A 27,463-nucleotide genomic window follows, 5' to 3' on the forward strand; every position below is an offset into this window, starting at 1 on the left:
CAGAGCTGCAAGGACTACCGTTTGGTAGACTGCAGTGCTATTTCAGGTTCTTTGTTGCCCTTGAGTAGTGGCCTTCTGTCCTCTCTAGCACATTGCTTTCAATACGAAGTGTGTGAAAAGCCCTTCATCCATCCATCCATCCATCCATCCATCCATCCATCCATCCATCCATCTATCTATCTATCTATCTATCTATCTATCTATCTATCTATCTATCATCTAGCTATCTTTCTATCTATTTTGGTTTTCTGAGACAAGGTTTCTCTGTGTAGCCCTATTGTGCTGGAACTCCCTCTGTGGACCAGGCAAGCCTCAAACTCTAACCCAGGGTCATTTGCCTACCACTGCCTTCCTAGTGCTGGGATTAAAGGTGCGTTACCACTGCACCATGAGGGTTTGTTTTGTAAGTCAGTGCAGTTTACAGTGTGAGTGAGGAAACATCAGTGGAAGAAGAGTGACCTGGAACAGCCTGTTCTCTGTTCTCATGGTGCTTGTGTTCTAGTGGTAGAGAAAGGTAGATGTAATTATTGTGCTGGGTTTATGAGAGAAAGCAAATCTCTTCCTTTCTTTTCTGTCTCTCCTGTCTTTTTTGTGCTGAGGACCAGACCTGGGGCCTTGCACACATAAAGCAAGGACTCTACTTCCAGTTACAACATCCTCAGTTGTCCTTCTGACATCTGTGCTTGGATGCCTTGGGACGATTTCAAATTCAGAATCAGAGCTCCCAGGTTTCTGATATTTGTATATCAGAAACTATAATCAACTATAGAGGAGTTGATTATGGTCACTACTCGTGCTTTGGTTTTTCATCGCTTATTAATGACCAAGTCCATATCCTAAGGGTTTTATAATCTGGTCATAGCTCTACACTTACGTTGCTTCCTTTGTGCGGTGTTTAAAAGCCTCAGGAACTAGTAACTCTCTGTTTCACCCTAATGATGTTTGTCAGGGAACAAAAGCCTGGAAGATTCAGGAAGTCCTAAAGATGTGCAGTTCCTGACCTGTGACTATGGCAGCATTTTATTATGTTTATCTTTTGGGGTGTGTTTGTATGCTACATGTGTGTTTGCACATGTATGTTGCATGTGTGGTGGGAGTGTCAAATGATGATTTGGGGGAATCAGTTTTTGTTTGTCACGTGGGTTCTGGGGTTTAAACTCAAGTTGTCAGGCTTGGTGGCTTGGAGTACCTTTATGCTCTGAGCCACCATCACATCATAGCAGCTTATATGGTCAGTGGCATGACAGAAACTGCCTGGGTTAAGAATTCTGTGGCTAGAAGGTTGTGATCGCCTGATGTCATCACAGTGGTGGAGGGAAGCAAGAGATGGGAGCTTTGAGTTACAGGACACAGGGGCTCCGAATGCTTAAAAACAGCTGATGTGTGCTGTCTAGAATGGTGTTAAAAACTGTGGTTTCTAACTATGGGTTAGCAGTGGTGACAACAGCCAATAGAAAACGAATGGGGAATGGATGTTTAGATGTCGGGAAACCTAGCAATGTCTCAATCATGCTAACATAGCAAAGGAAAAGTTTATATGGTGATCTGTAGATGTATATATAGATGTATAGAAACTACAAAAAGTTTGTAGTTTCACTCATGAAAAATTAAAACATTTGAAAGATTTTGTCAGACTGGTAAAGTTAATTTCTTCTGCACTATTTAATTTGTTGCTGATTGTGGGGTGGTTTCTTAGTCTGTCATGTGATCTGGAATTACGGTCTGTGGCTCTTCTTTACTTTCCTCTTTCCTGGATTTTCTCTCATTCTCTCTCTTCACCTGCTTCTTCCCATAAACCCCCGAGACAGTTAACAAAACAATACTCAGTTCTCCTGACTAGTGATTTCCTAGTGGCCCCAGCTGGCATTGTGCGTTCTGGATCCATGTCTGCATCTTAAGATCATGTGTAGACATGTGCAGCAGGCCAATCACAGATGCTGCTTCTGATTTTGACTTCAAAAGCTGTAGGAGCTGAAGCAAAGAACAGGCAGCTCCACCCTAGCCTGCTGTTAGCTGGTGGCCATCTTGTCCCAGACTCATGAGTGACCTGCCCCTTGCATTTGGTGTTTCCTGCTTCCCAAGAAGCTGCACACAGTGGGTCAGCACTGTGTGTCCTTGTGTGGTTTTCTCCTGTGTGTCCTGTGGCTTTCTCATTGTGACTTCATGAGGTGAAGATTGCTGTTCACATCGTCTTGCTCCCTTTGGACGGTCTTCACTGCTGTGCACTTGAAACAGGAGCTTTGAGGTGTGGACTCCTGTGCAGTCCTCTTTCCTGCTGCATTGTGGTGCATTCATTGCCTGTGAAGACCGGAGAATGCCGATCACACCATTGTGTTTTTGCTTAATTTCAAAGATCTATTTGTACAGGCTCTGAATTTGGAAATAAACCTGTAATGCGACCATTTACAAGCTTTCTGAGCATGAGTGAGTATGCCAGTGGCACTCAGCTGTCTAGATGTTAATTGGACTCCCTGGACCTCCAGCCTTTCTGCCTGTCTGTGCCGCTTTTAGGTAGCCATCATGGTGGCTGCCTGGTTGGAGCAGCAAAGTTATCCAGGATGGTCATGTTGGAGTTGCATCTGATGCTTTCTCTGAGTTGGAGCCCATGCTGAGGAAGTCTTCTGGAGGACGTGGGGGCAGGTGTGCGTGTCTGGTAGAGAGCATGCAGGCGGTCTGAAAGCAAGAAACAGTGTTGTGAAGTGGTTTATTCTGTTGACAACTGCATGTTGAGTTGATTCTGTGAGTCAGTCATAGAATAATTCTCAGTCGATGCTGTATTCCCCAAATGGATATTAGATATTGAGTAAAGGAGCCTTTATAATTAAATCTAGGCGAGTGTCTTTCATGAACTGTTCTAATTAAGTGTTGTAGATCCCGAGGCTGTACTGACGCGGCTCAGCTCAGTGCTTTCTGAGCGGGGAGGAGATTTGGTTTCAAAACGGCAGAAACCACCCACTCTGTAAGGTTTCCTGTGTAGATGTCTCCTGACATCTCATAGCTGTCCTAAAATCTTGATTTTACAGTTTTATAAAAGTGTCACATCTTTGTAGAGACCATCATTCAAGTTTGGAGTGTGGATATTTTCCCAGACTAGCTGTATATAATACGAACTTTTTTTTTTGATGCTGGATAGTAGCAGGAACTGAAGATTTGATTAGCCCTGAAATCAGGAGGGAAACAGCCAGCACACTACAGTATAGTTTACAGAGAATTTAAGGTAGGGTGTCTTCTAGGCTAGTTGCTGAGGTTTGGTTTGGAAATGTTCCTCAGATGACATGCTGAGAAGTGCTTAGTCCCTGGCCTGAACTGTTCTAAGGCAGTAGAAGCTTTAGGAGGTGACCAGTGCTTAAGGGGATCATGAGCCCTAGCCCCTCCTTCCTCTCCTTCCTTCCTCTCCTTCCTCTCCTTCCTTCCTCTCCTTCCTCTCCTTCCTTCCTTCGTCTCCTTCCTCTCCTTCCTCTCTCTTTCCTCTGCTCTTTTCTGAACAGGCAGAGGGATCAGTAACCTTCACATATACTCTCCACTGTGTGATTGTAGACCGCTCCTCCCAGTGAGCCTCAGGCAACCTTTCCTCTTAGAAGTGGACTCGTGTCGTTTACAGGAACGGAAAGCTGACAGGCGGACTTAGCATACTTCCTTTTCTGTGTCTGTTTTTGAGACATAGTTGCATTTATCTCAGATTGGCCTTGGAATCACTGCGTGACACAGGAGGACCTTAAACTTCTGATGCTCCTGCCTGCCTCTACCTTTCAAGTACTGTGGTTATACACAATACACATATATACACTGTGCCCAGTTTATGTGGTGCTGGGGCTCTAACCCAGTGTTTGGTTCAGGCACTCTATAAACTGAGCTACATCTTTAGTCCTTTAAATGTGGATGTGTGTGCCATTGTATGGATGGAGGTCAGGATACAGCTTTAGGGGTCAGTCCTCTCTGTTCACCTTGTGGGTCCTGTGGATTGGATATGTCTTAACTTACTGAACTATTTCATTAGCCCTTTAATACACTTTCGGCTAATGGTATAATCTATTTACAGTGGGATCACTGGTATGTAACCCATTATAAATGGAGGAACAGTTGTAGTTTTTCTTCTCAATTAATTCTATTTTCACATATCAAAATTATACATTAAATAATTTCTTTTTTTGATAATTTCATATTGCTATCTGTTTTCATTACATATGAAAAATTGTGGCTTATGATTAAGGGACCCTCTTCATTTTTTGTGTGTGCACATCAGGGGAAGATTCTTATTTGGCATGTAAATTTCATAACATTAAATATTTTCTCATGAGAATTGGCATTTGAAATGATCTTTTCAGAATATCTGGTCCTTTTGGTGAGTGTCATGGAAACAACACAAAGGAAATTGAATGTAGTTTTTATTTGTTATTTATTTATTTATTTATTTATTTATTTATTTATTGTTTACTTATTTAATTTATTTGAGATAGGGTTTCTCTATGTAGCTCTGGCTAGCCTGAAACTAACTGTGTAGACCAGGCTGGCCTTGAATTGATGGAGATCTGCCTACCTTTGCCTCCTGAGTGTTACATTTTGGCAAAGAATCTGGCTATATTCTGTTCATGTCCTGAAAATTTGAGTTGAATTCAGAAGTATGAGTGAGTTCATTAACAAGTAATAAACTTCCAGATGTGGTGGCGTAATCCCAGCACTTGGGAGACAGAGGCAGGTGATCCTCTGTGAGTTTGAGGCCATTCTGTTCTACAAAGTGAGTTCCAGGGCTGTTACACAGAGAGACCCTGCCTTAAAACACACACACGCACACACACACACACACACACACGCACACGCACACGCACACACACACACGCACAGACATGCACAGACACACACACAGACACACGCACAGACACACACACAGATAAACTAAGGGGTAGAAAGATGGCCCAGGGTGTGTGATGCCCTCTTGTGGCTGAGTGCAGCAAGTACACTGGTAGTGCACAAATACCAGCTAAGTCCTAAGCTGTTTGTCAGGGTAGATGGCCGAACCAGGCTGTGGCATGGTTACTGCTCCACACTGTGCTAGTCAGCTCACCATCACTGTGACATGATATCTGAATTTAATCTCCAGGATCATAAAATACCAGGCGCCGAGGCACAGAACTGTAATCCTAGAACTCAGAAACCAGAGCCAGGAGGATCAGAAATCCAGGGTCATTTTTACCAGCATTATGGATTTGAGGCCAGCCTCGGATACATGAGACGTTGTCTCAGAAACAGAGAATGAACAAACAAACAAAAACCCCACTAATAAAAAATTTTCTCCATTAGATTGAAGTTGAGGTGCTCAATTATATTTGCTGTGGGAATGTTCCTCTTAATAGAATGTAAGTCAGCATAAGCTCTAGTTTGCAATATTTATATTTATATGTTCAGGCGTTTTCCTACCGAAGCACTTGTCTTTATCCACACAGTTAAGTAATTAGATTTTTGCATGGGTGGTGCTGGCTCTTGAACCCAAGGCCTTGTGAACTCTCGACAAGCATAATTTTATTTTCAAAAAGACAATGGGAAGACGACTCTAAAAAAAAATAACACCCTGAAGTTCCTTATTTAGGAAAAATAGGCTGATCCAAGCAACTCTTCTACAAAGAATTAAAAACAATAAAATAAAAATATAAAACTGTTTGTGCATGAAAGAAACTAGCAGTCTCTTTTGAAAAACACTTGATTTTTTGGGTATGGAGCAGTCTTACTATAAACACGTTGCTTTTTTTAAATTAATCATTGGATTAATTTGCCTCAGTTTAAAGTCTGTGATTGCTATATTTTTCTTTTTTTAAATTAAATTACTTAAAATCTGTTTTTTTTTTAAGATGCTGAAATACTTCAAGCCTAAAGACTTTGGTAAGCAAAGTCTCTTCAGAACTGTACAGGTGCTTCTCCAAAGTTAAAAAATAAAAGTAAACCAAAGAAAGTGCCTCCCACACAGCAATAACAACAACGTTCACCTGGTAGCTCAAAAGGGGTTCAAGAGCTTTTGGAATAAGGTCTTACTGGGAAATTCACTGTGTAGACATGTTGGCCTCAAACTTGCAGACATCTGCCTTTCTCTGCCTCTTAGTATTGTGATTAAAGGCATGTGCTATCATGCCTGGCCCCAGTTTCAGAAGTTTTAAAAGCTAGCCTTTCTGCTTCACTCTGTTACTTTCTCTGTGGCAAATAAGGTAAGGGGATTCTAGTTGGTCTCCACCTCTGCCCCGAGGCACATACTCCATCAGCTCCGGCCCTAAGCTTAGCTAGACTGTGAGTTTGTTGGGATCGATCTGTCTGTCTGTCTATCTATCTATCTATCTATCTATCTATCTATCTATCTATCTATCTATCTATCTATCTATCTCCCCATCCTCTGTAGTGAAGGAGACAGAGAAGTAGCTTATTTCTGAGACAGAGAAGTAATTTATTTCTGAAGACAGAAAAGCAATCCTTTTAGAAGGTGTGTGCAGCCCTTCTCTGTCAAGTCCACTGCAGTTTCGACCTTGTTGGGATGCATAAGGCATCAGAGTATTTATTAGAGCAATGTGAGTCAGCAGCAGCACTGTGTTGGACTCTGAGCTTGTCCTTGACACGTTACCTGGGGTTGTGAGGTGCGGAGAAGCGTGTCTACTGTGGCAACTAAAGAACCACAGGAAAGTTAGGTGCACAGCACATGGAAGCTTTGAAGACAGGACTAGAGTCTGGAGTTCCAGTGCCACCAGAGTCTTCCTTTCCCCTTTTCTGTGTGTGTTCATTGAAGAGATTTTGGGCATTAGTGTATCTTTTAATTTTTCCCACCACACATGTGGCATTGCCAGATCCATTATTTGAGGTGTCCTTTGGGTGTAGCTCAACTTTATCGTCAAAGACAATGACTTACTATTGTGGTGGTTTTCTTTTTTCCTTTAAAGACAATAGTTTTACCATTTAATAATACAAGTTATTAAATAAATAATCATCCTGAATATTTTAGCACATAGCATTGTTAGGAAAATTTAAAAAGAATTTAAAGCATAGTCTTTCTCTTGTATATCATCAGGACTGGTGAAGGAAATACACACATCATAATAACATAGATGGTAAAGACGTTCAAATGAAATTCTTAGGTGGAGTGTGATTCAGTGCCAACATTGTGGAAGTTCAGATTAAAGGAAGGTCATCTAAATGTGACGTGCCCAGGAAAAGTTCAGCACATCCTGTCAGAAATAAATTATATAAAGTAAGTGTGCATTTAACTCTCACAGCTATGCTTACCTGGAGCATGCATTTCAACAGGTTCATTAAGTTTTCATGTTTTCAAAACCCACAGCTTTAATTACAACGACAAATTGATAATACCAGAGTCTGAGGTGTCTTAAAACAACAGAGAAACGTGGAGCTGGGAATAAGCCAGGCAGAGCTAAGCAAAGGGAGAGAGCCTGCTTAGAAAGACAGTGTGTTTAAAAGCCTTAATCGAGGCTTGGAGCTTGCCTCATTAAAGGAGTGTATTTGAATATCTCATATTAAAATATTGGTCTGTAACTTCCTTGAGTTGGTTATTATTTACCTTTTAATATGCAATGGCTTTATTACTTAATTGGAAATTTTTCTTTGAATTAATAAAAGTAATTCAGATTTTTTCTAAAAGTCTACTTTGTTAATCTCTAGATATTATTTCAAAAAGTGGTTTTTAAAAATTAGTTCAAAACTAAAGGTTATAACTTAGAAACATTGAAATTTTTCTACTATAGATTTTCTCAGTAGGGAAGTGGATCATACTTTGTCAGGTGTATGTTTATGCCCACTTTTATGTATCTGCCTTTCAAAATAATTAATCTGACTGTGAGTTTCTTAAGCTATAAAATCATTAGGAGATACCACTTCAAAAGCCTACTATGACTATTTTCAAAAGGGTAGATTCCTTTTGAAATTCAACAGTTTATTCTTTTCACTATTGAATGCCCACCTAACTTCCTTTTACGCAAAAACACATAGAACAAAACACAGTTATGTAAGTTGTCTTAAAAATAGACAGCGCATGCCTGAATTTGATGCATTTAAATAGGTTGAGCATTTACTATACACATCTTCTTCCCTTTTTTCAAAGACGAAGTGTAAAATGGACAAGGCTCTAATGTGAGAGTATTTAAGTGTTTCTCAGAATTTTCTGGTTCATGTGTTATGATATTGAACTCTTTAGTCCTGGGCTTTAATTTGAGCCTGGTGCCGACCTGATGCTGTGCAGGGACTCATTGCATCCATCCATTCAGTCCCTCTAATTATCCCCACTTCCTGGGGAGCTTGCTCAGAACTGGGCATGAATGCGCCTGTTATTAAAACATTGGGCCAGTCTGGTCCCATGTAGTGAGGTACTTTTCGGTATCATATCTATGCATGGATGAACTGGAGAGGGGGTACAGGTGTGTTATAGAAATTGTTTGGTTAGGCATGTGTAATAAATGAAGTCATGAGTGATGCAGACCCCGGACCTTTTTTGTTGCATTGTTGTTTTTAGTGAATATTTGAAAAGAAATTTGATTCTGTGGGTAACTGTGAGACAACCCGACTTGCAGTTTTGCATCTGTTGATGGGTGATTATAATTCTTTTTACAGAGCATCTGTAATACAGAGATTTTTCTCTTTAGGTTCATGTGAAAATGGCGGATGAGGCTGTCTGTGTTGGCCCAGCTCCCACCAGTAAAAGCTACCTCAACATGGATGCCATCATGGAGGCCATTAAGAAAACCGGGGCCCAAGCTGTGAGTCGGAATGAGCCTGTCTACTGCGGCTGCTTCATGTGCAGTGAGCAGGAGCTAGAGTTTGTATTAGAAAAAAATAAGGAAGAATGATTGAAAATGCTGTTGCAGTCAGTTTGTGTGTGTCACATGAGTTAAATGTGGTCGGATTTGCTGCTGGAAATCAAAGGCTTTGCAGCATCTGGCAGTGTTGGTGGCTGATGCTGCAGGTGTCTGCTGGGTTCAGCTCTCACACCAGGGAGCAGCCTGGGTTCAGTTCCACACTTGCCAGGAAGAAAGAAATCCCAATTAGTTTTGAGTATTAACCCTTTCAGTAGAATAAGAGCATTAAAGACAAAAAGCAAAGCCCCCAAACTTCTGTATCATAATCAGGTTCTGAAAAGACTGTTTAAATTCCAATTTAGTCATTTAGAAATTGTGCACACTTAGTTTCACTGCTAGAAATAAAATGTGTATTTGCTAATTATCTCAGTCTGTTAGTGTCAGCAAAATGCTAACAACTTAGATTGATAAATCCTTTCCCCACCCCCAGTTTGGGTTGGATGGTGTCGAATCCAAGGAAGAATTAGTTTCTGACATCAGGTATAGTAATTTTCGCTTGTTGCTTTTAATCAGAGAACTAACTTTCCACTTAATGTTAAAGGCAGTGCTATCTGGCCCTAGCCAGGAATGCCTTAGCGCTCTGCTCATTTCTTTAGAAAGATGTGTTTAAATAAAACTTCTGTTCTATGATTCCATACTGTGGATCCTTATAGCACATTAGCACTTAACAGAAGTAAAACTTGTACTGTTTTAACCCTCGCTTGTCAGAAGTCTCCAGTGGAATTTTCTATTTAGATGCAATGGTGCAGTGAGTCTTTTCCTATTGTACAGTGGTTAACTTATTCTGTTCCATGTCCATGACACTTGGCTCGGGTTCAAACATCAGATTTGTAGCTGTTTCGGGTTCCAACTCTGGCTCCTTCAGGAACCTGGCTCTCCTTTTAGCAGAAGTATTTTACCTTAGATTGCTCCAACACTGACTGATGTTGGTGTGGCTTATGGTCAGCCGTGTGGTAAAGTGAAATGCCTTGATTAGGACTGTACACTAGTTTATGGGGAAGATAACACCAACTAATTGTGGATGGCCAAATGTGGAGGGAGGAGAGAAAGGAGAGTTACCAGAAGGAAAAAAAATAGATGATACAAAGAACAAGTTAAACCAAATGTTCATCTGGGAGCAGTTTGACAGGCTCTGGGGAGCTTTTGAACACCTTTTGATATTAGAAATAATGTATACTGTGGGACTTAGAGCTTGGGCTGGCTTGTTTGTTTGTTTGTTTGCTTGCTTGCTTGCTTGATTTATTTATTTAGGCAGAGTCTCTCTACATAACCCTGGTTGGCCTGGAAATCACTATGCAGACCAGGCTGGCCTCCAAGTCACAGCAGTCTGCTGGGGGCCTGTTTGTGGAGTGCTAGGATTAAAGGCAAGCACCACCACACCCTGGCAGCCTGGCTTGAGTGCAGCTGCTCCTGAGGTTTTCATCTGTTTTGCCAAGGGTTGTATATGGCAGCTCTTTGGCCCACTAGCCCTTGGGAAGTTCTTTAAATTTGTCGACCAGCCTCAGGAAATAAGTCAGGTGAGTTTCTGTTGACAGAGTCACGTAGATGCCATTGTGACCTGCTGACAGAGCAAAGGAAGAATTTGACTCTCTCGCAGAAAAGTGAAATGAGCTAGTCAGAGAGGAAGTCACCTTCAACAGTGGATACCCTGTGGCTTAGACAGACTTAGAATGTAACAAAGCTAAGAGAACCTTTTGTTTTCATTCCAAAGGTACACCCAGGTTATGGATTCCTGTCAGAAAACAAAGAGTTTGCAAAGTGTTTGGTAAGTCTGTAATAAGCCAGAAATGATTGTCTTATTCCAGAAAGCAGCATCCAGACATGAGTTGTTCACCGTAGACTCCTGAATTATAGAATTCTAATTGATTTACTGACTTTTTGGTGATTGTTAAAAGTGAATGTTTTCATTCTGTAATCCAGGTCTTGATGAATGATTATCAGACTAGAGAAGAATTAAAGTTACCATTTGGATCCATTTGATTTGATCCATTATTTGATCTGACTTTAAAGTGTAAATGTGGGGCTGGAGAGAAGGCTTGGTGGTTGAGTATACACTGCTGGTGCAGAAGACCCAGATATGGTAACTAGCAGCACTCTAAGTCTACAGACACAGCTCCCACTTCTAGCTTCTGTGGGCATTTGCACTCAGGTACACATACTCCACACAGACACATGCATACATGTAATTAAAAAATAAAAATAAATATTTATGTAAATAAGCCAGGTTGTTTGTTGACTTGCTATAGGTACTCAGTTTTTACTGTGAGCATAGGAAATGAGGCCAGAAGTAAGATTTAATTTTTTCCCCATTTTTATTCTAAACAGTGACACGATCAGATCTTTTTGGTTTTATTTTGGGAAAAGTACTTTTAAATGATTTAAATGTTGCACTCATGGCATCATCCTAGCTAGGTGGATTAACCTATATTTGTATCAAACTAATTATATATAATTATTTTATATATTATATATTTACACATACTATATATAAATTATAATATAAATAATTATATATATATGATTTTTACATATAATTATGTTCAAGATGACACTGAAACCTAAGTTTTAGGAACTAAATATGATTTTGATTAATGTTAGAATTTTCGAAGTTATTGGATCAATTATGTCAGATATTAAATTATCTTTTTTTCCTTTCTTTCTTCCTTCCTTCCTTCCTTCCTTTCTTTTTTTAAAGATAGTGTTTCTCTGTGTAGTACTGGCTGTCTTGGCACTCATTCTTCAGTCCAGACTGGCCTTGAACTCACAGAGATCTGCCTGCCTCTACCTCCTAAGTGATTGGATTGAAGGTGTGTGCTACCTCTGGCTTAGATTATCTTACTTATTCTAATATATTAGATTTTTTTTGTCCACACTTTGTAACTTGTACTTTGTTCTACGGAGCATTGTTTATATTTATCACTTTCTAGATGAAACTCAAAGCTCTCTAAATTTAAATTGGAGCAGTTCTATAGATTGCAGAATTAGAGTCTAGAATTGTCTATTGTAACTTGCTTCCTTTCTGGATTAAAAACAAAGCCACAGGGTAACATCTGTCAAGAAAAGTCAGGTGGAAGTATATAAAGGTTTAGATTATAAGGTATGATGTTGTGTACCCGAGTTGTCCTTGTGTATACCCCTTCTCTCTCTCTCTCTCTCTCTCTCTCTCTCTCTCTCTCTCTGGAATTTTCATGAAAATTTTGCAATAAAACATGATTTGCAAACTGGAGAAATGGGTTAATGGTTTAGAGCTCTTGTTGATCTTGCATTTTCATAGAGTGTAGTCTTTTATGTTTACATTTGTGTAAAGTGTTAGAAAGCTGATGTCTGTGGAACAAATATATCCTGCTTTTTTTTTTTTTTTTCCTGGTGCTGGGGACCGAACCCAGGGCCTTGCGCTTGCTCTACCACTGAGCTAAATCCCCAACCCCATATCCTGCTTTTTATCGATAAAGTTTTATTAAAACCTACCCATGCCCACTCATTTATGTATTTGTCTATGGCTGCTTTTGTCTTGGAACAACAGAGACGAGTGGTCTGCCAAGCCCTAGAATACATGCCATACCCTTTTTAGAAGTTGGTAACTCCAGGTAGAGATGAGTGTGTGACACTCAGGAAAGTTAAATGATATGGCCAGTGTGGTCATTCCAGATACTTGCTTGGCATTTCTGCCCAAGGCATTGGAGGATATGAAAATGAGTCAGGGGTAAGCCCCACTCTTCAAGGCTTCACAGCATAGGTACGTGATTTTAATTCAGAAAAGAAATCACTGTGAGGGATCAAAGTTTTCTCTGGATCAAGATAAAACTATCCCTTCCACTTGGCTGTTCGTATTGGAGAGGAGAGTGAAGAAGGACCCACCTTTCTTTCCTGTCTCCCTGAGCTGTTTTGATAATCTTATCTTCTTCATTTCCTTTTACCAACAATGCTGCTCCTCTACTGACCCTGACCTCGCAGTGCTGCCAGGTAGGCCGCCTCTCTTCTGTCACACGCTTCCCACACTTTCCTCACTGCACTGAGCCTCTCCCTGCCTTTTCCAGCTTAAAAACACTGCTCATGGCTAACTTTCCTGAAGATTATTTTTTGTCTTTTTAATGAGGTAGATATTATCCTTCAGATTTCTAGAATACTACAGAAGTTAAAAAAAAAATCTTTCCTTGGCATACTATTGTTACGTTAAAATTGTTGCTGTTTTAACCTTTCATTGATGAACTGAAGAGCCTTTGTTTTTATCAGTCTCTGCTTTCTCTTTATCTGTCCTAGTGATTTCAACATAGTAATTTCAATGAATGTTAAAAATTATTGGAGACTTAAGGTTACGAGTTAAAAGGCCTTCAGCCTACAAAAGAACTTTCCTCCCATCACAAAAAGACGGGTTTGGATTCAAAAGACTGTTGTTTTTCTTTGCTTTGAAAATTCGTAGCTCATAACGAAGAGGCCCTCTTCCCTTTTTTATATGCAAAAGGGCAAAATTCTTTTTTTTTTTTTTTTAAGATTTATTTATCTTTTTTTTTTTTCCGGAGCTGGGGACTGAACCCAGGGCCTTGCGCTTCCTAGGCAAGCGCTCTACCACTGAGCTAAGTTCCCAACCCCCAAAAGGGCAAAATTCTTATTTGGCATATAACTTCCTGAATATCAAGTATGTTCCACAGAGTGTACCATTGCAGACGCTCTTTTGAGGATATCTGGTCCCATTGGTGAGTGCCATGGAAACAATGCAGAGGGACCAGGTCACCGCAAGCTGTGGGAGCATTGTTGGCATGATGATTTTTCCCCTCCACCTGGGTATATTCTTAGAAATTGGCTGACTTCCAGTGCCATTGTGGTGGGTTGCAGTTCTGCTTGCTAAACATTTGGGACTGGGAGGAGGAGGCGTGGTCTCTGTTAGAATCTGAGTGCTAGTAGGTGTGATTGTGCCACTGTGCATTCTTGGTACACTTCCGTCTCACCAAGTAGTGGTGTTTCGTTGTGGTTTTATTTGAACTTGTCTGATGATGTTGGCTGGGTTTGTATGTTATTAAGTGGTATCGTTGTTTGCATGATGGCTACTCTTTTGTCTGATATTGATTGTTGCTAATGCTCTCTCGCTCTGGGTTTCCTCTTTGCTTCTTCAACACTATAGAGGTTCATCACCTTAGGATGGGTTGTACCCCTAGACATAACTCACTGTAAGCTGAAGACACCACAAGATGCTGGGTCTTGGCCTTCCTAATGCTGGAACCTTTTAATACAGTTCCTCGTGTTTGATGATCCCTACCCATACAATTATTTCATTGCTACTTCATAACTGTAATTTTGCTAGTGTTATGAATCATAAGTATCTGATATGCAGCACCCACAGTGGTCATGGCCCACAAATTGAGAATGACTGCCATACAAGAAAAATGAACTGATTTCCATCTAACCTACCAAACATTATGGTTCAGCCATATGCGACACTGTAGACTTCCAGTGTTTCTCCTTGTGGCCCTGGAGGCCAGTGTCATAGCAGGATTGTCTCACGGGTTGCTAAAGATCAGAAATCCACGTTTTCAGCTCTTACTAAACACGGGCTGCAAATAGGTGGTGGGCCGGTTGTATTCATGGCCTGAGGTGAAGTGTCTCTGAAAAGACCGCTTCTCATCATGTGCACTACAAAGCCTCTCATTTCGTAAGTCACAGTGAGCTCAGGGGGTTGTTACTGAAGGAAGAGGTGAGTACTGTATGTGGATATTTATGTTAAATCTTAAAATATAACAACATGGTTTCTGATTCTAAAGTCTATGAGATAATCTGGAAACAAATGGTACAGTCCATATAGATCATGGGGCATGTTTCAACTATAAAGACAATTCATTTAAATTGTCCTTAATTTGTTTAAAACTCTTGTCTTTGGCTAGAAGAGTCAAATATATCTCCCAATCTTTTTTTCTTTTTCTTTTAATAATTAATTTATGTTTATTTTATATGCATTGGTGTTTTACATACATGTATGTCTGTGTAAGGGTGTGGGTTCCCCTGGAACTGGAATAACAGACAGTTGTTAGCTGCCATGTGGGTGCTGGGAATTGAACTCTGGTCCTCTGGAAGAACAGCTGGTGCTCTTAACTGCTGAGCCATCTCTCTAGCTCCATGTCTTTTAATCTTATTTGAGCATATATGTTCATCTTTTTTTTCCTATTAGCATTTCTGATTTATTTGACTCAGACATTTCATGCAGATTCCATTCGTTAGAGGCAGACGTGCTTCTTAAACCTTTCACACTCGGGGTTGTCCTGGCTCTGCCTCTCTCAGACAAGAGAATTTGCTGAGTTAAAGCTTGAAATTCTAAAAATCAATGTAGAAAGGTCATTTTGAGAATTATCTTGTGTTTTTATGTTGTAATGCTAATTTTATTGCTGTTTTAAAGTAAATCTTCCAGTTAGAATTGATTTTCATTGATGTATTTGTATTTAACCCTTAAGTTTAGAATTCAGTAGGAATGATTTTCAAGTGAAAGTGCTAAGTTGAAGATTTCATTGGATTAAATGAAGTAACATTAATTATCACATTTCTATGCGGCTGGGGATTCTTCCCGGCCAGTCCTACATTCATTCTAAAATTAAGCTTTTAAGTACATGCTGTCTAAAATGGCAAAAAAGCAGAAGTAATGAGATGACACTGGCCTTTGTTATCGACTGGACCTTATCTAAGAACGTTACTCCTTTCCCTTACCTTCAACTCTTATACATTATATGTCCAGTGACAGAGAAAGAGCACAGTGTTCTGTTTTTTAATTCTTTTTTTTTTTTTCTTTTTTTTTTTATTTTATTTTTATTTTTTATTAACTTGAGTATTTCTTATATACATTTCGAGTGTTATTCCCTTTCCCGGTTTCCGGGCAAACATCCCCCTCCCCCCTCCCCTTCCTTATGGGTGTTCCCCTCCCAACCCTCCCCCCATTGCCGCACTCCCCCCATAGACTAGTTCACTGGGAGTTCAGTCTTAGCAGGACCCAGGGCTTCTCCTTCCACTGGTGCTCTTACTAGGATATTCATTGCTACCTATGGGGTCAGAGTCCAGGGTCAGTCCATGTATAGTCTTTAGGTAGTGGCTTAGTCCCTGGAAGCTCTGGTTGCTTGGCATTGTTGTACTTTTGGGGTCTCGAGTCCCTTCAAGCTCTTCCAGTTCTTTCTCTGATTCCTTCAATAGGGGACCTATTCTCAGTTCAGTGGTTTGCTGCTGGCATTCGCCTCTATATTTGCTGTATTCTGGCTGTGTCTCTCAGGAGCGATCTACATCCGGCTCCTGTCGGTCTGCACTTCTTTGCTTCATCCATCTTGTCTAATTGGATGGCTGTATATGTATGGGCCACATGTGGGGCAGGCTCTGAATGGGTGTTCCTTCAGTCTCTGTTTTAATCTTTGCCTCTCCCTTCCCTGCCAAGGGTATTCTTTTTCCTCATTTAAAGAAGGAGTGAAGCATTCACATTTTGATCATCCGTCTTGAGTTTCGTTTGTTCTAGGGATCTAGGGTAATTCAAGCATTTGGGCTAATAGCCACTTATCAATGAGTGCATACCATGTATGTCTTTCTGTGATTGGGTTAGCTCACTCAGGATGATATTTTCCAGTTCCAACCATTTGCCTACGAATTTCATAAACTCGTTGTTTTTGATAGCTGAGTAATATTCCATTGTGTAGATGTACCACATTTTCTGTATCCATTCCTCTGTTGAAGGGCATCTGGGTTCTTTCCATTTTCTGGCTATTATAAATAAGGCTGCGATGAACATAGTGGAGCACGTGTCTCTTTTATATGTTGAGGCATCTTTTGGGTATATGCCCAAGAGAGGTATAGCTGGATCCTCAGGCAGTTCAATGTCCAATTTTCTGAGGAACCTCCAGACTGATTTCCAGAATGGTTTTACCAGTCTGCAATCCCACCAACAATGGAGGAGTGTTCCTCTTTCTCCACATCCTCGCCAGCATCTGCTGTCACCTGAGTTTTTGATCTTAGCCAATCGCACTGGTGTGAGGTGAAATCTCAGGGTTGTTTTGATTTGCATTTCCCTTATGACTAAAGATGTTGAACATTTCTTTAGGTGTTTCTCAGCCATTCGGCATTCCTCAGCTGTGAATTCTTTGTTTAGCTCTGAACCCCATTTTTTAATAGGGTTATTTGTTTCCCTGCGGTCTAACTTCTTGAGTTCTTTGTATATTTTGGATATAAGGCCTCTATCTGTTGTAGGATTGGTAAAGATCTTTTCCCAATCTGTTGGTTGCCGTTTTGTCCTAACCACAGTGTCCTTTGCCTTACAGAAGCTTTGCAGTTTTATGAGATCCCATTTGTCAATTCTTGATCTTAGAGCATAAGCCATTGGTGTTTTGTTCAGGAAATTTTTTCCAGTGCCCATGTGTTCCAGATGCTTCCCTAGTTTTTCTTCTATTAGTTTGAGTGTGTCTGGTTTGATGTGGAGGTCCTTGATCCACTTGGACTTAAGCTTTGTACAGGGTGATAAGCATGGATCGATCTGCATTCTTCTACATGTTGCCCTCCAGTTGAACCAGCACCATTTGCTGAAAATGCTATCTTTTTTCCATTGGATGGTTTTGGCTCCTTTGTCAAAAATCACGTGACCATAGGTGTGTGGGTTCATTTCTGGGTCTTCAATTCTATTCCATTGGTCTATCTGTCTGTCTCTGTACCAATACCATGCAGTTTTTATCACTATTGCTCTGTAATACTGCTTGAGTTCAGGGATAGTGATACCCCCTGAAGTCCTTTTATTGTTGAGGATAGCTTTAGCTATCCTGGGTTTTTTGTTATTCCAGATGAATTTGCAAATTGTTCTGTCTAACTCTTTGAAGAATTGGATTGGTATTTTGATGGGGATTGCATTGAATCTGTAGATTGCTTTTGGTAAAATGGCCATTTTTACTATATTAATCCTGCCAATCCATGAGGATGGGAGATCTTTCCATCTTCTGAGGTCTTCTTCAATTTCTTTCCTCAGTGTCTTGAAGTTCTTATTGTACAGATCTTTTACTTGCTTGGTTAAAGTCACACCGAGGTACTTTATATTATTTGGGTCTATTATGAAGGGTGTCGTTTCCCTAATTTCTTTCTCGGCTTGTTTCTTTTTTGTATAGAGGAAGGCAACTGATTTATTTGAGTTAATTTTATACCCAGCCACTTTGCTGAAGTTGTTTATCAGCTTTAGTAGTTCTCTGGTGGAACTTTTGGGATCACTTAAATATACTATCATGTCATCTGCAAATAGTGATATTTTGACCTCTTCTTTTCCGATCTGTATCCCTTTGATCTCCTTTTGTTGTCTGATTGCTCTGGCTAGAACTTCAAGAACTATATTGAATAAGTAGGGAGAGAGTGGGCAGCCTTGTCTAGTCCCTGATTTTAGTGGGATTGCTTCAAGTTTCTCTCCATTTAGTTTAATGTTAGCAACTGGTTTGCTGTATATGGCTTTTACTATGTTTAGGTATGGGCCTTGAATTCCTATTCTTTCCAGGACTTTTATCATGAAGGGGTGTTGAATTTTGTCAAATGCTTTCTCAGCATCTAATGAAATGATCATGTGGTTCTGTTCTTTCAGTTTGTTTATATAATGGATCACGTTGATGGTTTTCCGTATATTAAACCATCCCTGCATGCCTGGGATGAAGCCTACTTGATCATGATGGATGATTGTTTTGATGTGCTCTTGAATTCGGTTTGCCAGAATTTTATTGAGTATTTTTGCGTCGATATTCATAAGGGAAATTGGTCTGAAGTTCTCTTTCTTTGTTGTGTCTTTGTGTGGTTTAGGTATAAGAGTAATTGTGGCTTCATAGAAGGAATTCGGTAGGGCTCCATCTGTTTCAATTTTGTGGAATAGTTTGGATAATATTGGTATGAGGTCTTCTATGAAGGTTTGATAGAATTCTGCACTAAACCCGTCTGGACCTGGGCTCTTTTTGGTTGGGAGACCTTTAATGACTGCTTCTATTTCCTTAGGAGTTATGGGGTTGTTTAACTGGTTTATCTGTTCCTGATTTAACTTCGATACCTGGTATCTGTCTAGGAAATTGTCCATTTCCTGAAGATTTTCAAATTTTGTTGAATATAGGTTTTTATAGTAAGATCTGATGATTTTTTGAATTTCCTCCGAATCTGTAGTTATGTCTCCCTTTTCATTTCTGATTTTGTTAATTTGGACACACTCTCTGTGTCCTCTCGTTAGTCTGGCTAAGGGTTTATCTATCTTGTTGATTTTCTCAAAGAACCAACTTTTGGTTCTGTTGATTCTTTCTATGGTCCTTTTTGTTTCTACTTGGTTGATTTCAGCTCTGAGTTTGATTATTTCCTGCCTTCTACTCCTCCTGGGTGTATTTGCTTCTTTTTGTTCTAGAGCTTTTAGGTGTGCTGTCAAGCTGCTGACATATGCTCTTTCCTGTTTCTTTCTGCAGGCACTCAGCGCTATGAGTTTTCCTCTTAGCACAGCTTTCATTGTGTCCCATAAGTTTGAGTATGTTGTATCTTCATTTTCATTAAATTCTAAAAAGTTTTTAATTTCTTTCTTTATTTCTTCCTTGACCAGGTTATCATTGAGTAGAGCATTGTTCAATTTCCACGTATATGTGGGCATTCTTCCCTTATTGTTATTGAAGACCAGTTTTAGGCCGTGGTGGTCCGATAGCACGCATGGGATTATTTCTATCTTTCTGTACCTGTTGAGGCCCGTTTTTTGACCAATTATATGGTCAATTTTGGAGAAAGTACCATGAGGAGCTGAGAAGAAGGTATATCCTTTTGCTTTAGGATAGAATGTTCTATAAATATCCGTTAAGTCCATTTGGCTCATGACTTCTCTTAGTCTGTCTACATCACTGTTTAATTTCTGTTTCCATGATCTGTCCATTGATGAGAGTGGGGTGTTGAAATCTCCCACTATTATTGTGTGAGGTGCAATGTGTGTTTTGAGCTTTAGTAAGGTTTCTTTTACGTATGTAGGTGCCCTTGTATTTGGGGCATAGATATTTAGGATTGAGAGTTCATCTTGGTGGATTTTTCCTTTGATGAATATGAAGTGTCCTTCCTTATCTTTTTTGATGACTTTTAGTTGGAAATTGATTTTATTTGATATTAGAATGGCTACTCCAGCTTGCTTCTTCTGACCATTTGCTTGGAAAGTTGTTTTCCAGCCTTTCACTCTGAGGTAGTGTCTGTCTTTGTCTCTGAGGTGTGTTTCCTGTAGGCAGCAGAATGCAGGGTCCTCGTTGCGTATCCAGTTTGTTAATCTATGTCTTTTTATTGGGGAGTTGAGGCCATTGATATTGAGAGATATTAAGGAATAGTGATTATTGCTTCCCGTTATATTCATATTTGGATGTGAGGTTATGTTTGTGTGCTTTCATTCTCTTTGTTTTGTTGCCAAGACGATTAGTTTCTTGCTTCTTCTAGGGTATAGCTTGCCTCCTTATGTTGGGCTTTACCATTTATTATCCTTTGTAGTGCTGGATTTGTAGAAAGATATTGTGTAAATTTGGTTTTGTCATGGAATATCTTGGTTTCTCCATCAATGTTAATTGAGAGTTTTGCTGGATACAGTAACCTGGGCTGGCATTTGTGTTCTCTTAGTGTCTGTATGACATCAGTCCAGGATCTTCTGGCCTTCATAGTTTCTGGCGAGAAGTCTGGTGTGATTCTGATAGGTCTCCCTTTATATGTTACTTGACCTTTTTCCCTTACTGCTTTTAATATTCTTTCTTTATTTTGTGCGTTTGGTGTTTTGACAATTATGTGACGGGAGGTGTTTCTTTTCTGGTCCAATCTATTTGGAGTTCTGTAGGCTTCTTGTATGTCTAAGGGTATCTCTTTTTTTAGGTTAGGGAAGTTTTCTTCTATGATTTTGTTGAAGATATTTACTGGTCCTTTGAGCTGGGAGTCTTCACTCTCTTCTATACCTATTATCCTTAGGTTTGATCTTCTCATTGAGTCCTGGATTTCCTGTATGTTTTGGACCAGTAGCTTTTTCCGCTTTACATTATCTTTGACAGTTGAGTCAATGATTTCTATGGAATCTTCTGCTCCTGATATTCTCTCTTCCATCTCTTGTATTCTGTTGGTGAAGCTTGTATCTACAGCTCCTTGTCTCTTCTTTTGGTTTTCTATATCCAGGGTTGTTTCCATGTGTTCTTTCTTGATTGCTTCTATTTCCATTTTTAATTCCTTCAACTGTTTGATTGTGTTTTCCTGGAATTCTTTCAGGGATTTTTGCGATTCCTCTCTGTAGGCTTTTACTTGTTTATTAATGTTTTCCTGTGCTTCCCTAAGTGTGTTCATGTCTTTCTTGAAGTCCTCCAGCATCATGATCAAATATGATTTTGAAACTAGATCTTGCTTTTCTGGTGTTTTTGGATATTCCATGTTTGTTTTGGTGGGAGAATTGGGCTCCGATGATGGCATGTAGTCTTGGTTTCTGTTGCTTGGGTTCCTGCGCTTGCCTCTCGCCATCAGATTATCTCTAGTGTTACTTTGTTCTGCTGTTTCTGACAGTGGCTAGACTGTCCTATAAGCCTGTGTGTCAGGAGTGCTGTAGACCTGTTTTCCTCTCTTTCAGTCAGTTATGGGGACAGAGTGTTCTGCTTTCGGGCGTGTAGTTTTTCCTCTCTACAGGTCTTCAGCTGTTCCTGTGGGCCTGTGTCTTGAGGTCACCCGGCAGCTTTCTTGCAGCAGAAAATTTGGTCTTACCTGTGGTCCCGAGGCTCAGGTTTGCTCGTGGGGTGCTGCCCAGGGGCTCTCTGCAGTGGCAGCAACCAGGAAGACCTGTGCCGCCCCTTCCGGGAGCTTCAGTGCACCAGGGTTCCAGATGGTCTTTGGCTTTTTCCTCTGGCGTCCGAGATGTGTGTGCAGGGAGCAGTCTCTTCTGGTTTCCCAGGCTTGTCTGCCTGTCTGAAGGTTTAGCTCTCCCTCCCACGGGATTTGGGTGCAGAGAACTGTTTATCCGGTCTGTTTCCTTCAGGGTCCGGCGGGGTCCTGCCGCTCCTGGGCCCTCCCCCACGGGAGCCCAGAGGCCTTATACAGTTTCCTCTTGGGCCAGGGATGTGGGCAGGGGTGAGCAGTGTTGGTGGTCTCTTCCGCTCTGCAGCCTCAGGAGTGCCCACCTGACCAGGCGGTTGGGTTTCTCTCTCACCGGGTCTGGGAGCAGAGAGCTGCTGTGGGCCGGGATCCGCGGGTGGGGGACTTCCGGTAAACACAGAACGTGCTGGGTCCTAGAGAAATTCTGCTTCCGTGTGTCCCAAGCTCACCAGGCAGCTTTCTTGCAGCAGAAAATTTGGTCTTACCTGTAGTCCCAAGGCTCAGGTTTGCTCGTGGGGTGCTGCCCAGGGGCTCTCTGCAGCGGCAGCAACCAGGAAGACCCTGTTTTTTAATTCTTAGTGAACAGAAACCAAATTAACTCAACAGGATATGCTTTCTAAAAGCCCTAGCTCTCTTGGCTCAAGGTGTGTCATTATTGACTTAACGTTATTGCCACTAGGGTAGAAGGAGGTCCACAAAAAGGATATTGTCCGAGATGATGTTGGCTCTTACAATCAAATACCACTCCCTTTACCTGGTTGTTTAAAAACCTTCATGCAGCTGGGCCTGGTAGTGAAGGCTTGGAATCCTAGCACTCAGAAGGCTGAGGCAGGCAGACAGCTGAGAATTCATGGCCGGCCTGGGCTATACACATGTGTAGTGAGACAGTATAGTGGGAGCGGGGTGTCTCTGACTCTGTCGTCTGCTTCTTGGACCCTTTTCCCCTACTGTTTAGCCTCGGCCAGCCTTGATATGAGTGCTGTGCTTAGCCTTATTGTAATTTGTTAGGCCATGCTCGGTTGATATTCCTGGAAGGCCTGCTCTTATAAAGGGCAACAGGAATGGATCTCAGGGAGAGGGTAGATGAGGGGGACTGGGAGGAGTGGAGGGAGGGGAAACTGATGTAATATATGAGAGAAGAATAAATAAAATAATTATAAAAAATAAAAAACCTAAGCCAGCAAAACAGATAACAGTGACAAAAGCCCAGAGCTTAATTTAAAGCATAAGCACCAAGTCCCAGTATTCCATTAAAACCTGATGCTTTGCACCCCATGCCAGTAAGCTGCTTCTGCTGAGAGCCTTCTCCGTTTCTCATGCTGTGCCGCTACGATGTGTGCTCAGATGAGAACAGACAAAGGAAATTACCATTATCTCCAGGGCTAGCTAGTTGCCACATACAAAAATATTGAATTTTGATTCATTTGTGTTTCATTTATAATAAAATACAAATTTCAGAACTGTAGTCCTTTTTTTCATGTTACCTTATTCTTATTAATTCTTTAGTCTCACAGAATAACCACTTTCTCTTGAGGCAGTTGAGAAAGACTGATGTGCTAGAATTAGCAGCTTCCACTGAGGTTATGTCTGAGTGTGTGTGTGTGTGAATGTGTATCTGTGTGGTGTGAGTGCATATGTATTATATACATGTGTATTTGTATGTGAGTATGTATGTGAGTGTGTACATGTATGTGAGTGTGTGTTTAAGTATGTGTATGCATTTATGACATGTGTTCGTGTGTGTACACACGTGTGCATGCATGCATGCGTATGTGTGTTTGTGTGTGTATTTGCCAGGAATCAACCTTGAATTCCTTTAGTAAAGGGTTAGAATCTGTGTGAAAGGCTTCAGTGGTAACAAAATTGCAAAGAGACACTTACTTCATTTAATTAAGCTTTCTCCTGGTGGAAATCGGTATATGCACTGGTGCCAGTCTCTGGAGGGAACCACCGTGCTGTGCCTCAGGTCTGTCGGACCTGTCATGTGCTTTTGAATGAACCCAGACAGTGAGACTGGGTTGTATATGCAGGGTTCCATTTGATTTCCTGAGCTGAAGTGTTACAGGGAATTCTGTAACAGGAGAGCCAGGGACATGAGTGGTTCTGAACAGCTCCTTCCCAATGGAATGCTGAATTCTTAGTACCTGTTGTGGAAAAGTTTTAGATAAAACAGGCAAGAACTGTGTTAACCACAGTCAGGGACATGCCCTGTCCTAGGAGTGGCATTGGTCAGTGTCTTCACCGACACTGTCCACAACACTGATCACAGATAGGGCCTGGGCTTTATGGAGTTCTTGTGCAGTATGGGGGGGTGGTTAATGATGCATTAAATCTAGAACCATAATGAAGGCTGTGAAGAAAATCAAGGTGGGCTATGTTGGCTCTAGTGTGTCTTAGGTCCCTTGGGGGCTTTTGAGGTTCTGCTAGATCCTGCAGTGAAAACTTTGTGGTATAAGTTTTCTCCTCATCTTCTTCAGGATTGGGCAGCAGAGTTTTCTAGTGTCTATTTGATCTCTTATTCCAACAGAGCCAATGCTCAAATGAGAGAATCCGAGTGTCTTCTACTAAGCCAAATGTTAGGGATTTGCAAAAATGCAAAATATTTCTACTTTTACTGAGTGTGTTATAAAATATTATATTTAACTATTAGCATTAAGTTGGCTATTCTTTTAAAATAAATACCATTTTAATATTTTAATTAGATAAATATTAATTCCACTTACAGGAGTCAGAGCTTGCTGGCATCGTCAAGCTTTAAGACCAGAAAGCGCTTCTGAGCTCCTGTAGTCTGATAAGTGCTGTGCCAAGATGACGGAGTGGCCTCTGAGGGCTGGATGCTGAGAGCGTCCTTCTCAGAGAGTGCAGCTCCTGCGCTGAGGTCCGAGGGACTCTCTTCGAGCTCCCATTGCTCTGCTCACCACATCCACTGTAGTTAGGGCCTTGTCCTCATTACTCATCTCTTAACCCCTTCACCTCAGAGGTCATTAATGCGTGTAACAAGGTTGGTTACGTATGTCCCTCACAGTGGTATAGACTTCTGGAGAGCTAGTCTCTCTGCTGGTCACATCAAACTGATTTGAAAGAGTCTAACAGAGCCTGGCCTCTGTATTTCCTATTAAGTCGCCTTTGCCTAAAAAATAATCACATTTTTTAAACATATGACTTTTAATATAAGAGAGTATTGTTCGCCATTTCATTTGTTAATTGTTAAATTTGCCTTATGAGCCTTTATGCATTTGAGTGTTAATTTGTCCTCTATTTCTTATTATATGTATTTATTATATGTGCAGGAGTGTGCATGTGGTCATAGGACACCTTATGGGAGAACACTGTGTGGGTCTCAAGGATTGAACTCAGACTGTCATGCTTGGTGGCCAGTGTCTTTACCTACTGAGCCATCTCATAGGCCACAAGGAACCCATATTTGTTAGTGTATAAATTGTATTGTATAAATGAAATTATATTCCAGCTGTCCTCACTCTTTATTGTTAACATCTGAAGGCATTAATAAAGAGTGAATTGTTGTGCAAGACGAAAAGGCAATAATGAGGCTATATAAAACAAGAACACAAGGAAAACCAGATCGATTGTATTCATGCTACAACTGGACGAGTCTTCTCTCCTTCAGATCTGAAACTGTTTTGAGCCAGGCACCTGTCCAAATGCTTAGCATGCATGAACTCCTTTGCTTTCCTTAACAGCCCATCAGGTGGGTATAGTATTTTCCCTTTACAGGTGAAGAAGCAGAAGTTGCTCAAGGTCACACAGCTGCTATATCAGTCATTACTTATCCATGGCTACCAGACTGAGACTTCCGCAGTGTGTGTAACGTAGCATAGAACAAAGCCTCAGAGAGCCTCATGTCTCTGCTGGGTCTCACTTACTGCCCTTTCTCCATACAGTAGGATCCTTTCAGCCCCATGATATCCCTAGTCACATTCCACAGACCTATCTCTGAGAGTTACATGTTCTTCCAGAGCAGGAGAGAGAGGATGACAAACACAGAGGAGTGAGAAGGCCTGGTGGTGTGCTTTCGCAGTCCAGGCGATCTGCCATGTGGTGTCTATATGAGTTAACTAAGACTGCACATATTGGAGAAATGTCTCCTTGATGTCGTCATCCCCTGCAGGTCAGAATACAAGGGTGGAGAGCTGCAGATGCTGGACATTATCAGACAAGAAGTAAGAAGTAAAGGGTGGTAGAGCTTCTGTGGGCAGCCGAAGGGCAAATCACAAGTCAGAACTGCATGTGCTAGAGGAAGCTGATATCTTTATCTCCTCAGGAAGTGGCTAATCCAGGCACACAGTTCCTTCAGGGTGAGGGAAAGCCAGTTCCTGAGCTCCTGACGTCATGTAGGTTTGCTTCTGTGCCCTTGGCTTGTGCTCTCTTCTGTGACTCTTCAGCACTGGGATGGAGCTCAGGGACTTGTGGTTACTAAGCAAGGACTCCACCACTGACCTAAATTGTCAGCCCCATGTGTCCCTGAGTAAAGATCAGGTGATAAGGGTCTCTGATGGGGGCAGGATTAGGGCTCCTCCTGCACTAGTCATTCTCCTTTTTAGAGAAATGGTGTACACTAACTGGTTTCTCGGATGCTTTAAAAATCCATATAGATAGTCTAAAGTACGATTATCTCTGTTTTATAGACAATGAAGTAAAGAAATGTTTACAGTTTTTACTATTTTCTCATATAATATTGTAATAATCACATTTTCGGAAGACTTAAGAGTCTTGTGCTTTTTAGAGAACACCACAGACAGAAAGATGCTATGAGTACCTGCTTGTATGCATAATATTAAGAACCACGCAGACTGATGACACCGTTCATTAAATCCTCTACTGTGCGAATCATTTATTAAAATGGTGTCAGCACCAGGGCTGTGGCCGAGCTTAGTGCAGGACATTTGTTTAGCTCCAGCCCTGGACTCCACCCACAGCTCTACCCAGAAGCAAAAGTTTGCACCAGATGCCTGCTTATCTCAGTTTTGACTTTTTTCAATGTAAATTACAGATTAGATTATGGTTATTAGGGTCTCACATGCTATGCTCCAGGAGGTGAGGTCCTACCCAATCAGGTCAAATATTTGTTTTGATGCTTAAATCATTAGTTTATTTTTGGGGAAAAAAATGCTGTCTTCACACACAATCAGATTCCATTACAGATGGTTGTGAGCCACCATGTGGGTGCTAGGAATTGAACTCAGGACCTCTGAAAGAGTAGTCAGTGCTCTTAACCACTGAGCCAAAGCCATCTCTCCAGCCCAAATCATTAGTTTATAATAATTACAATTTTTTCAAGGACATTCTTTTAAGCCTCTCTTATTGTGTTCTTGGGGAGTTTAGATCATTGAGTTCACAGATGGAGCTGGTGCATAAATCAAAAGGTGTACACTTTGCTGCTGTGCCTCCCCCCACCCTAGCAGAGATCCTGTTTTTATGCTTAGGAAACAAATAAAGTTAAGGGGAAAATGTTAGCTTTCCAACAAGTTTTACAATCTGTAAAAAATTTGTATTTTTAAAAGCTTTTTTGCGTATGCGTGTGTGCCTGCTTGTTTGTGCGTGCACCATGAATGCGCGGTGCCCAGAGAAGCCATAAGAGTACTGGATTCCCTGCAACTGTAGTTACAGACTGTTGTGAGCTTTCCTGATGTGGGTGCTGGGAACTGAACCCTGGTCATCTGCCAGAGCAGGAAGTGCTCTTAACCACTGAGCCATCTCTCCAGCTCCATGAATCCTAACTGAAGCTGACAACATACATGTACAGCAGTGTTGGGCACTGTGTTTTTAGCCACTGCAATGTGAAACTTTCA

The 27,463-nt window shown here is 41.0% G+C and overlaps 1 protein-coding gene across 7 annotated transcripts in view; it reads left to right on the plus strand.

The window, feature by feature from the left end:
- Positions 1-27,463, plus strand: part of Pcca (propionyl-CoA carboxylase subunit alpha) — a 340,323-nt gene that overhangs the window by 35,547 nt on the left and 277,313 nt on the right. For 4 of the 7 annotated variants that reach the window (XM_063274647.1, XM_063274648.1, XM_063274649.1 and 1 more), the window contains exons 5-6: positions 8,628-8,741; positions 10,552-10,605. The exons of 2 other annotated variants lie outside the window; for them this stretch is intronic. In XM_063274647.1, coding sequence (XP_063130717.1) covers positions 8,628-8,741; positions 10,552-10,605 — 168 coding nt within the window. Of the gene's footprint in view, positions 1-7,042; positions 7,223-8,627; positions 8,742-10,551; positions 10,606-27,463 lie in introns of all 7 variants that reach the window. One more of the 7 variants, XM_063274651.1, reaches the window with a different exon arrangement.

Source organism: Rattus norvegicus, chromosome 15, assembly GCF_036323735.1.
Source record: "Rattus norvegicus strain BN/NHsdMcwi chromosome 15, GRCr8, whole genome shotgun sequence".
Taxonomy (NCBI): Eukaryota; Metazoa; Chordata; class Mammalia; order Rodentia; family Muridae; genus Rattus; species Rattus norvegicus.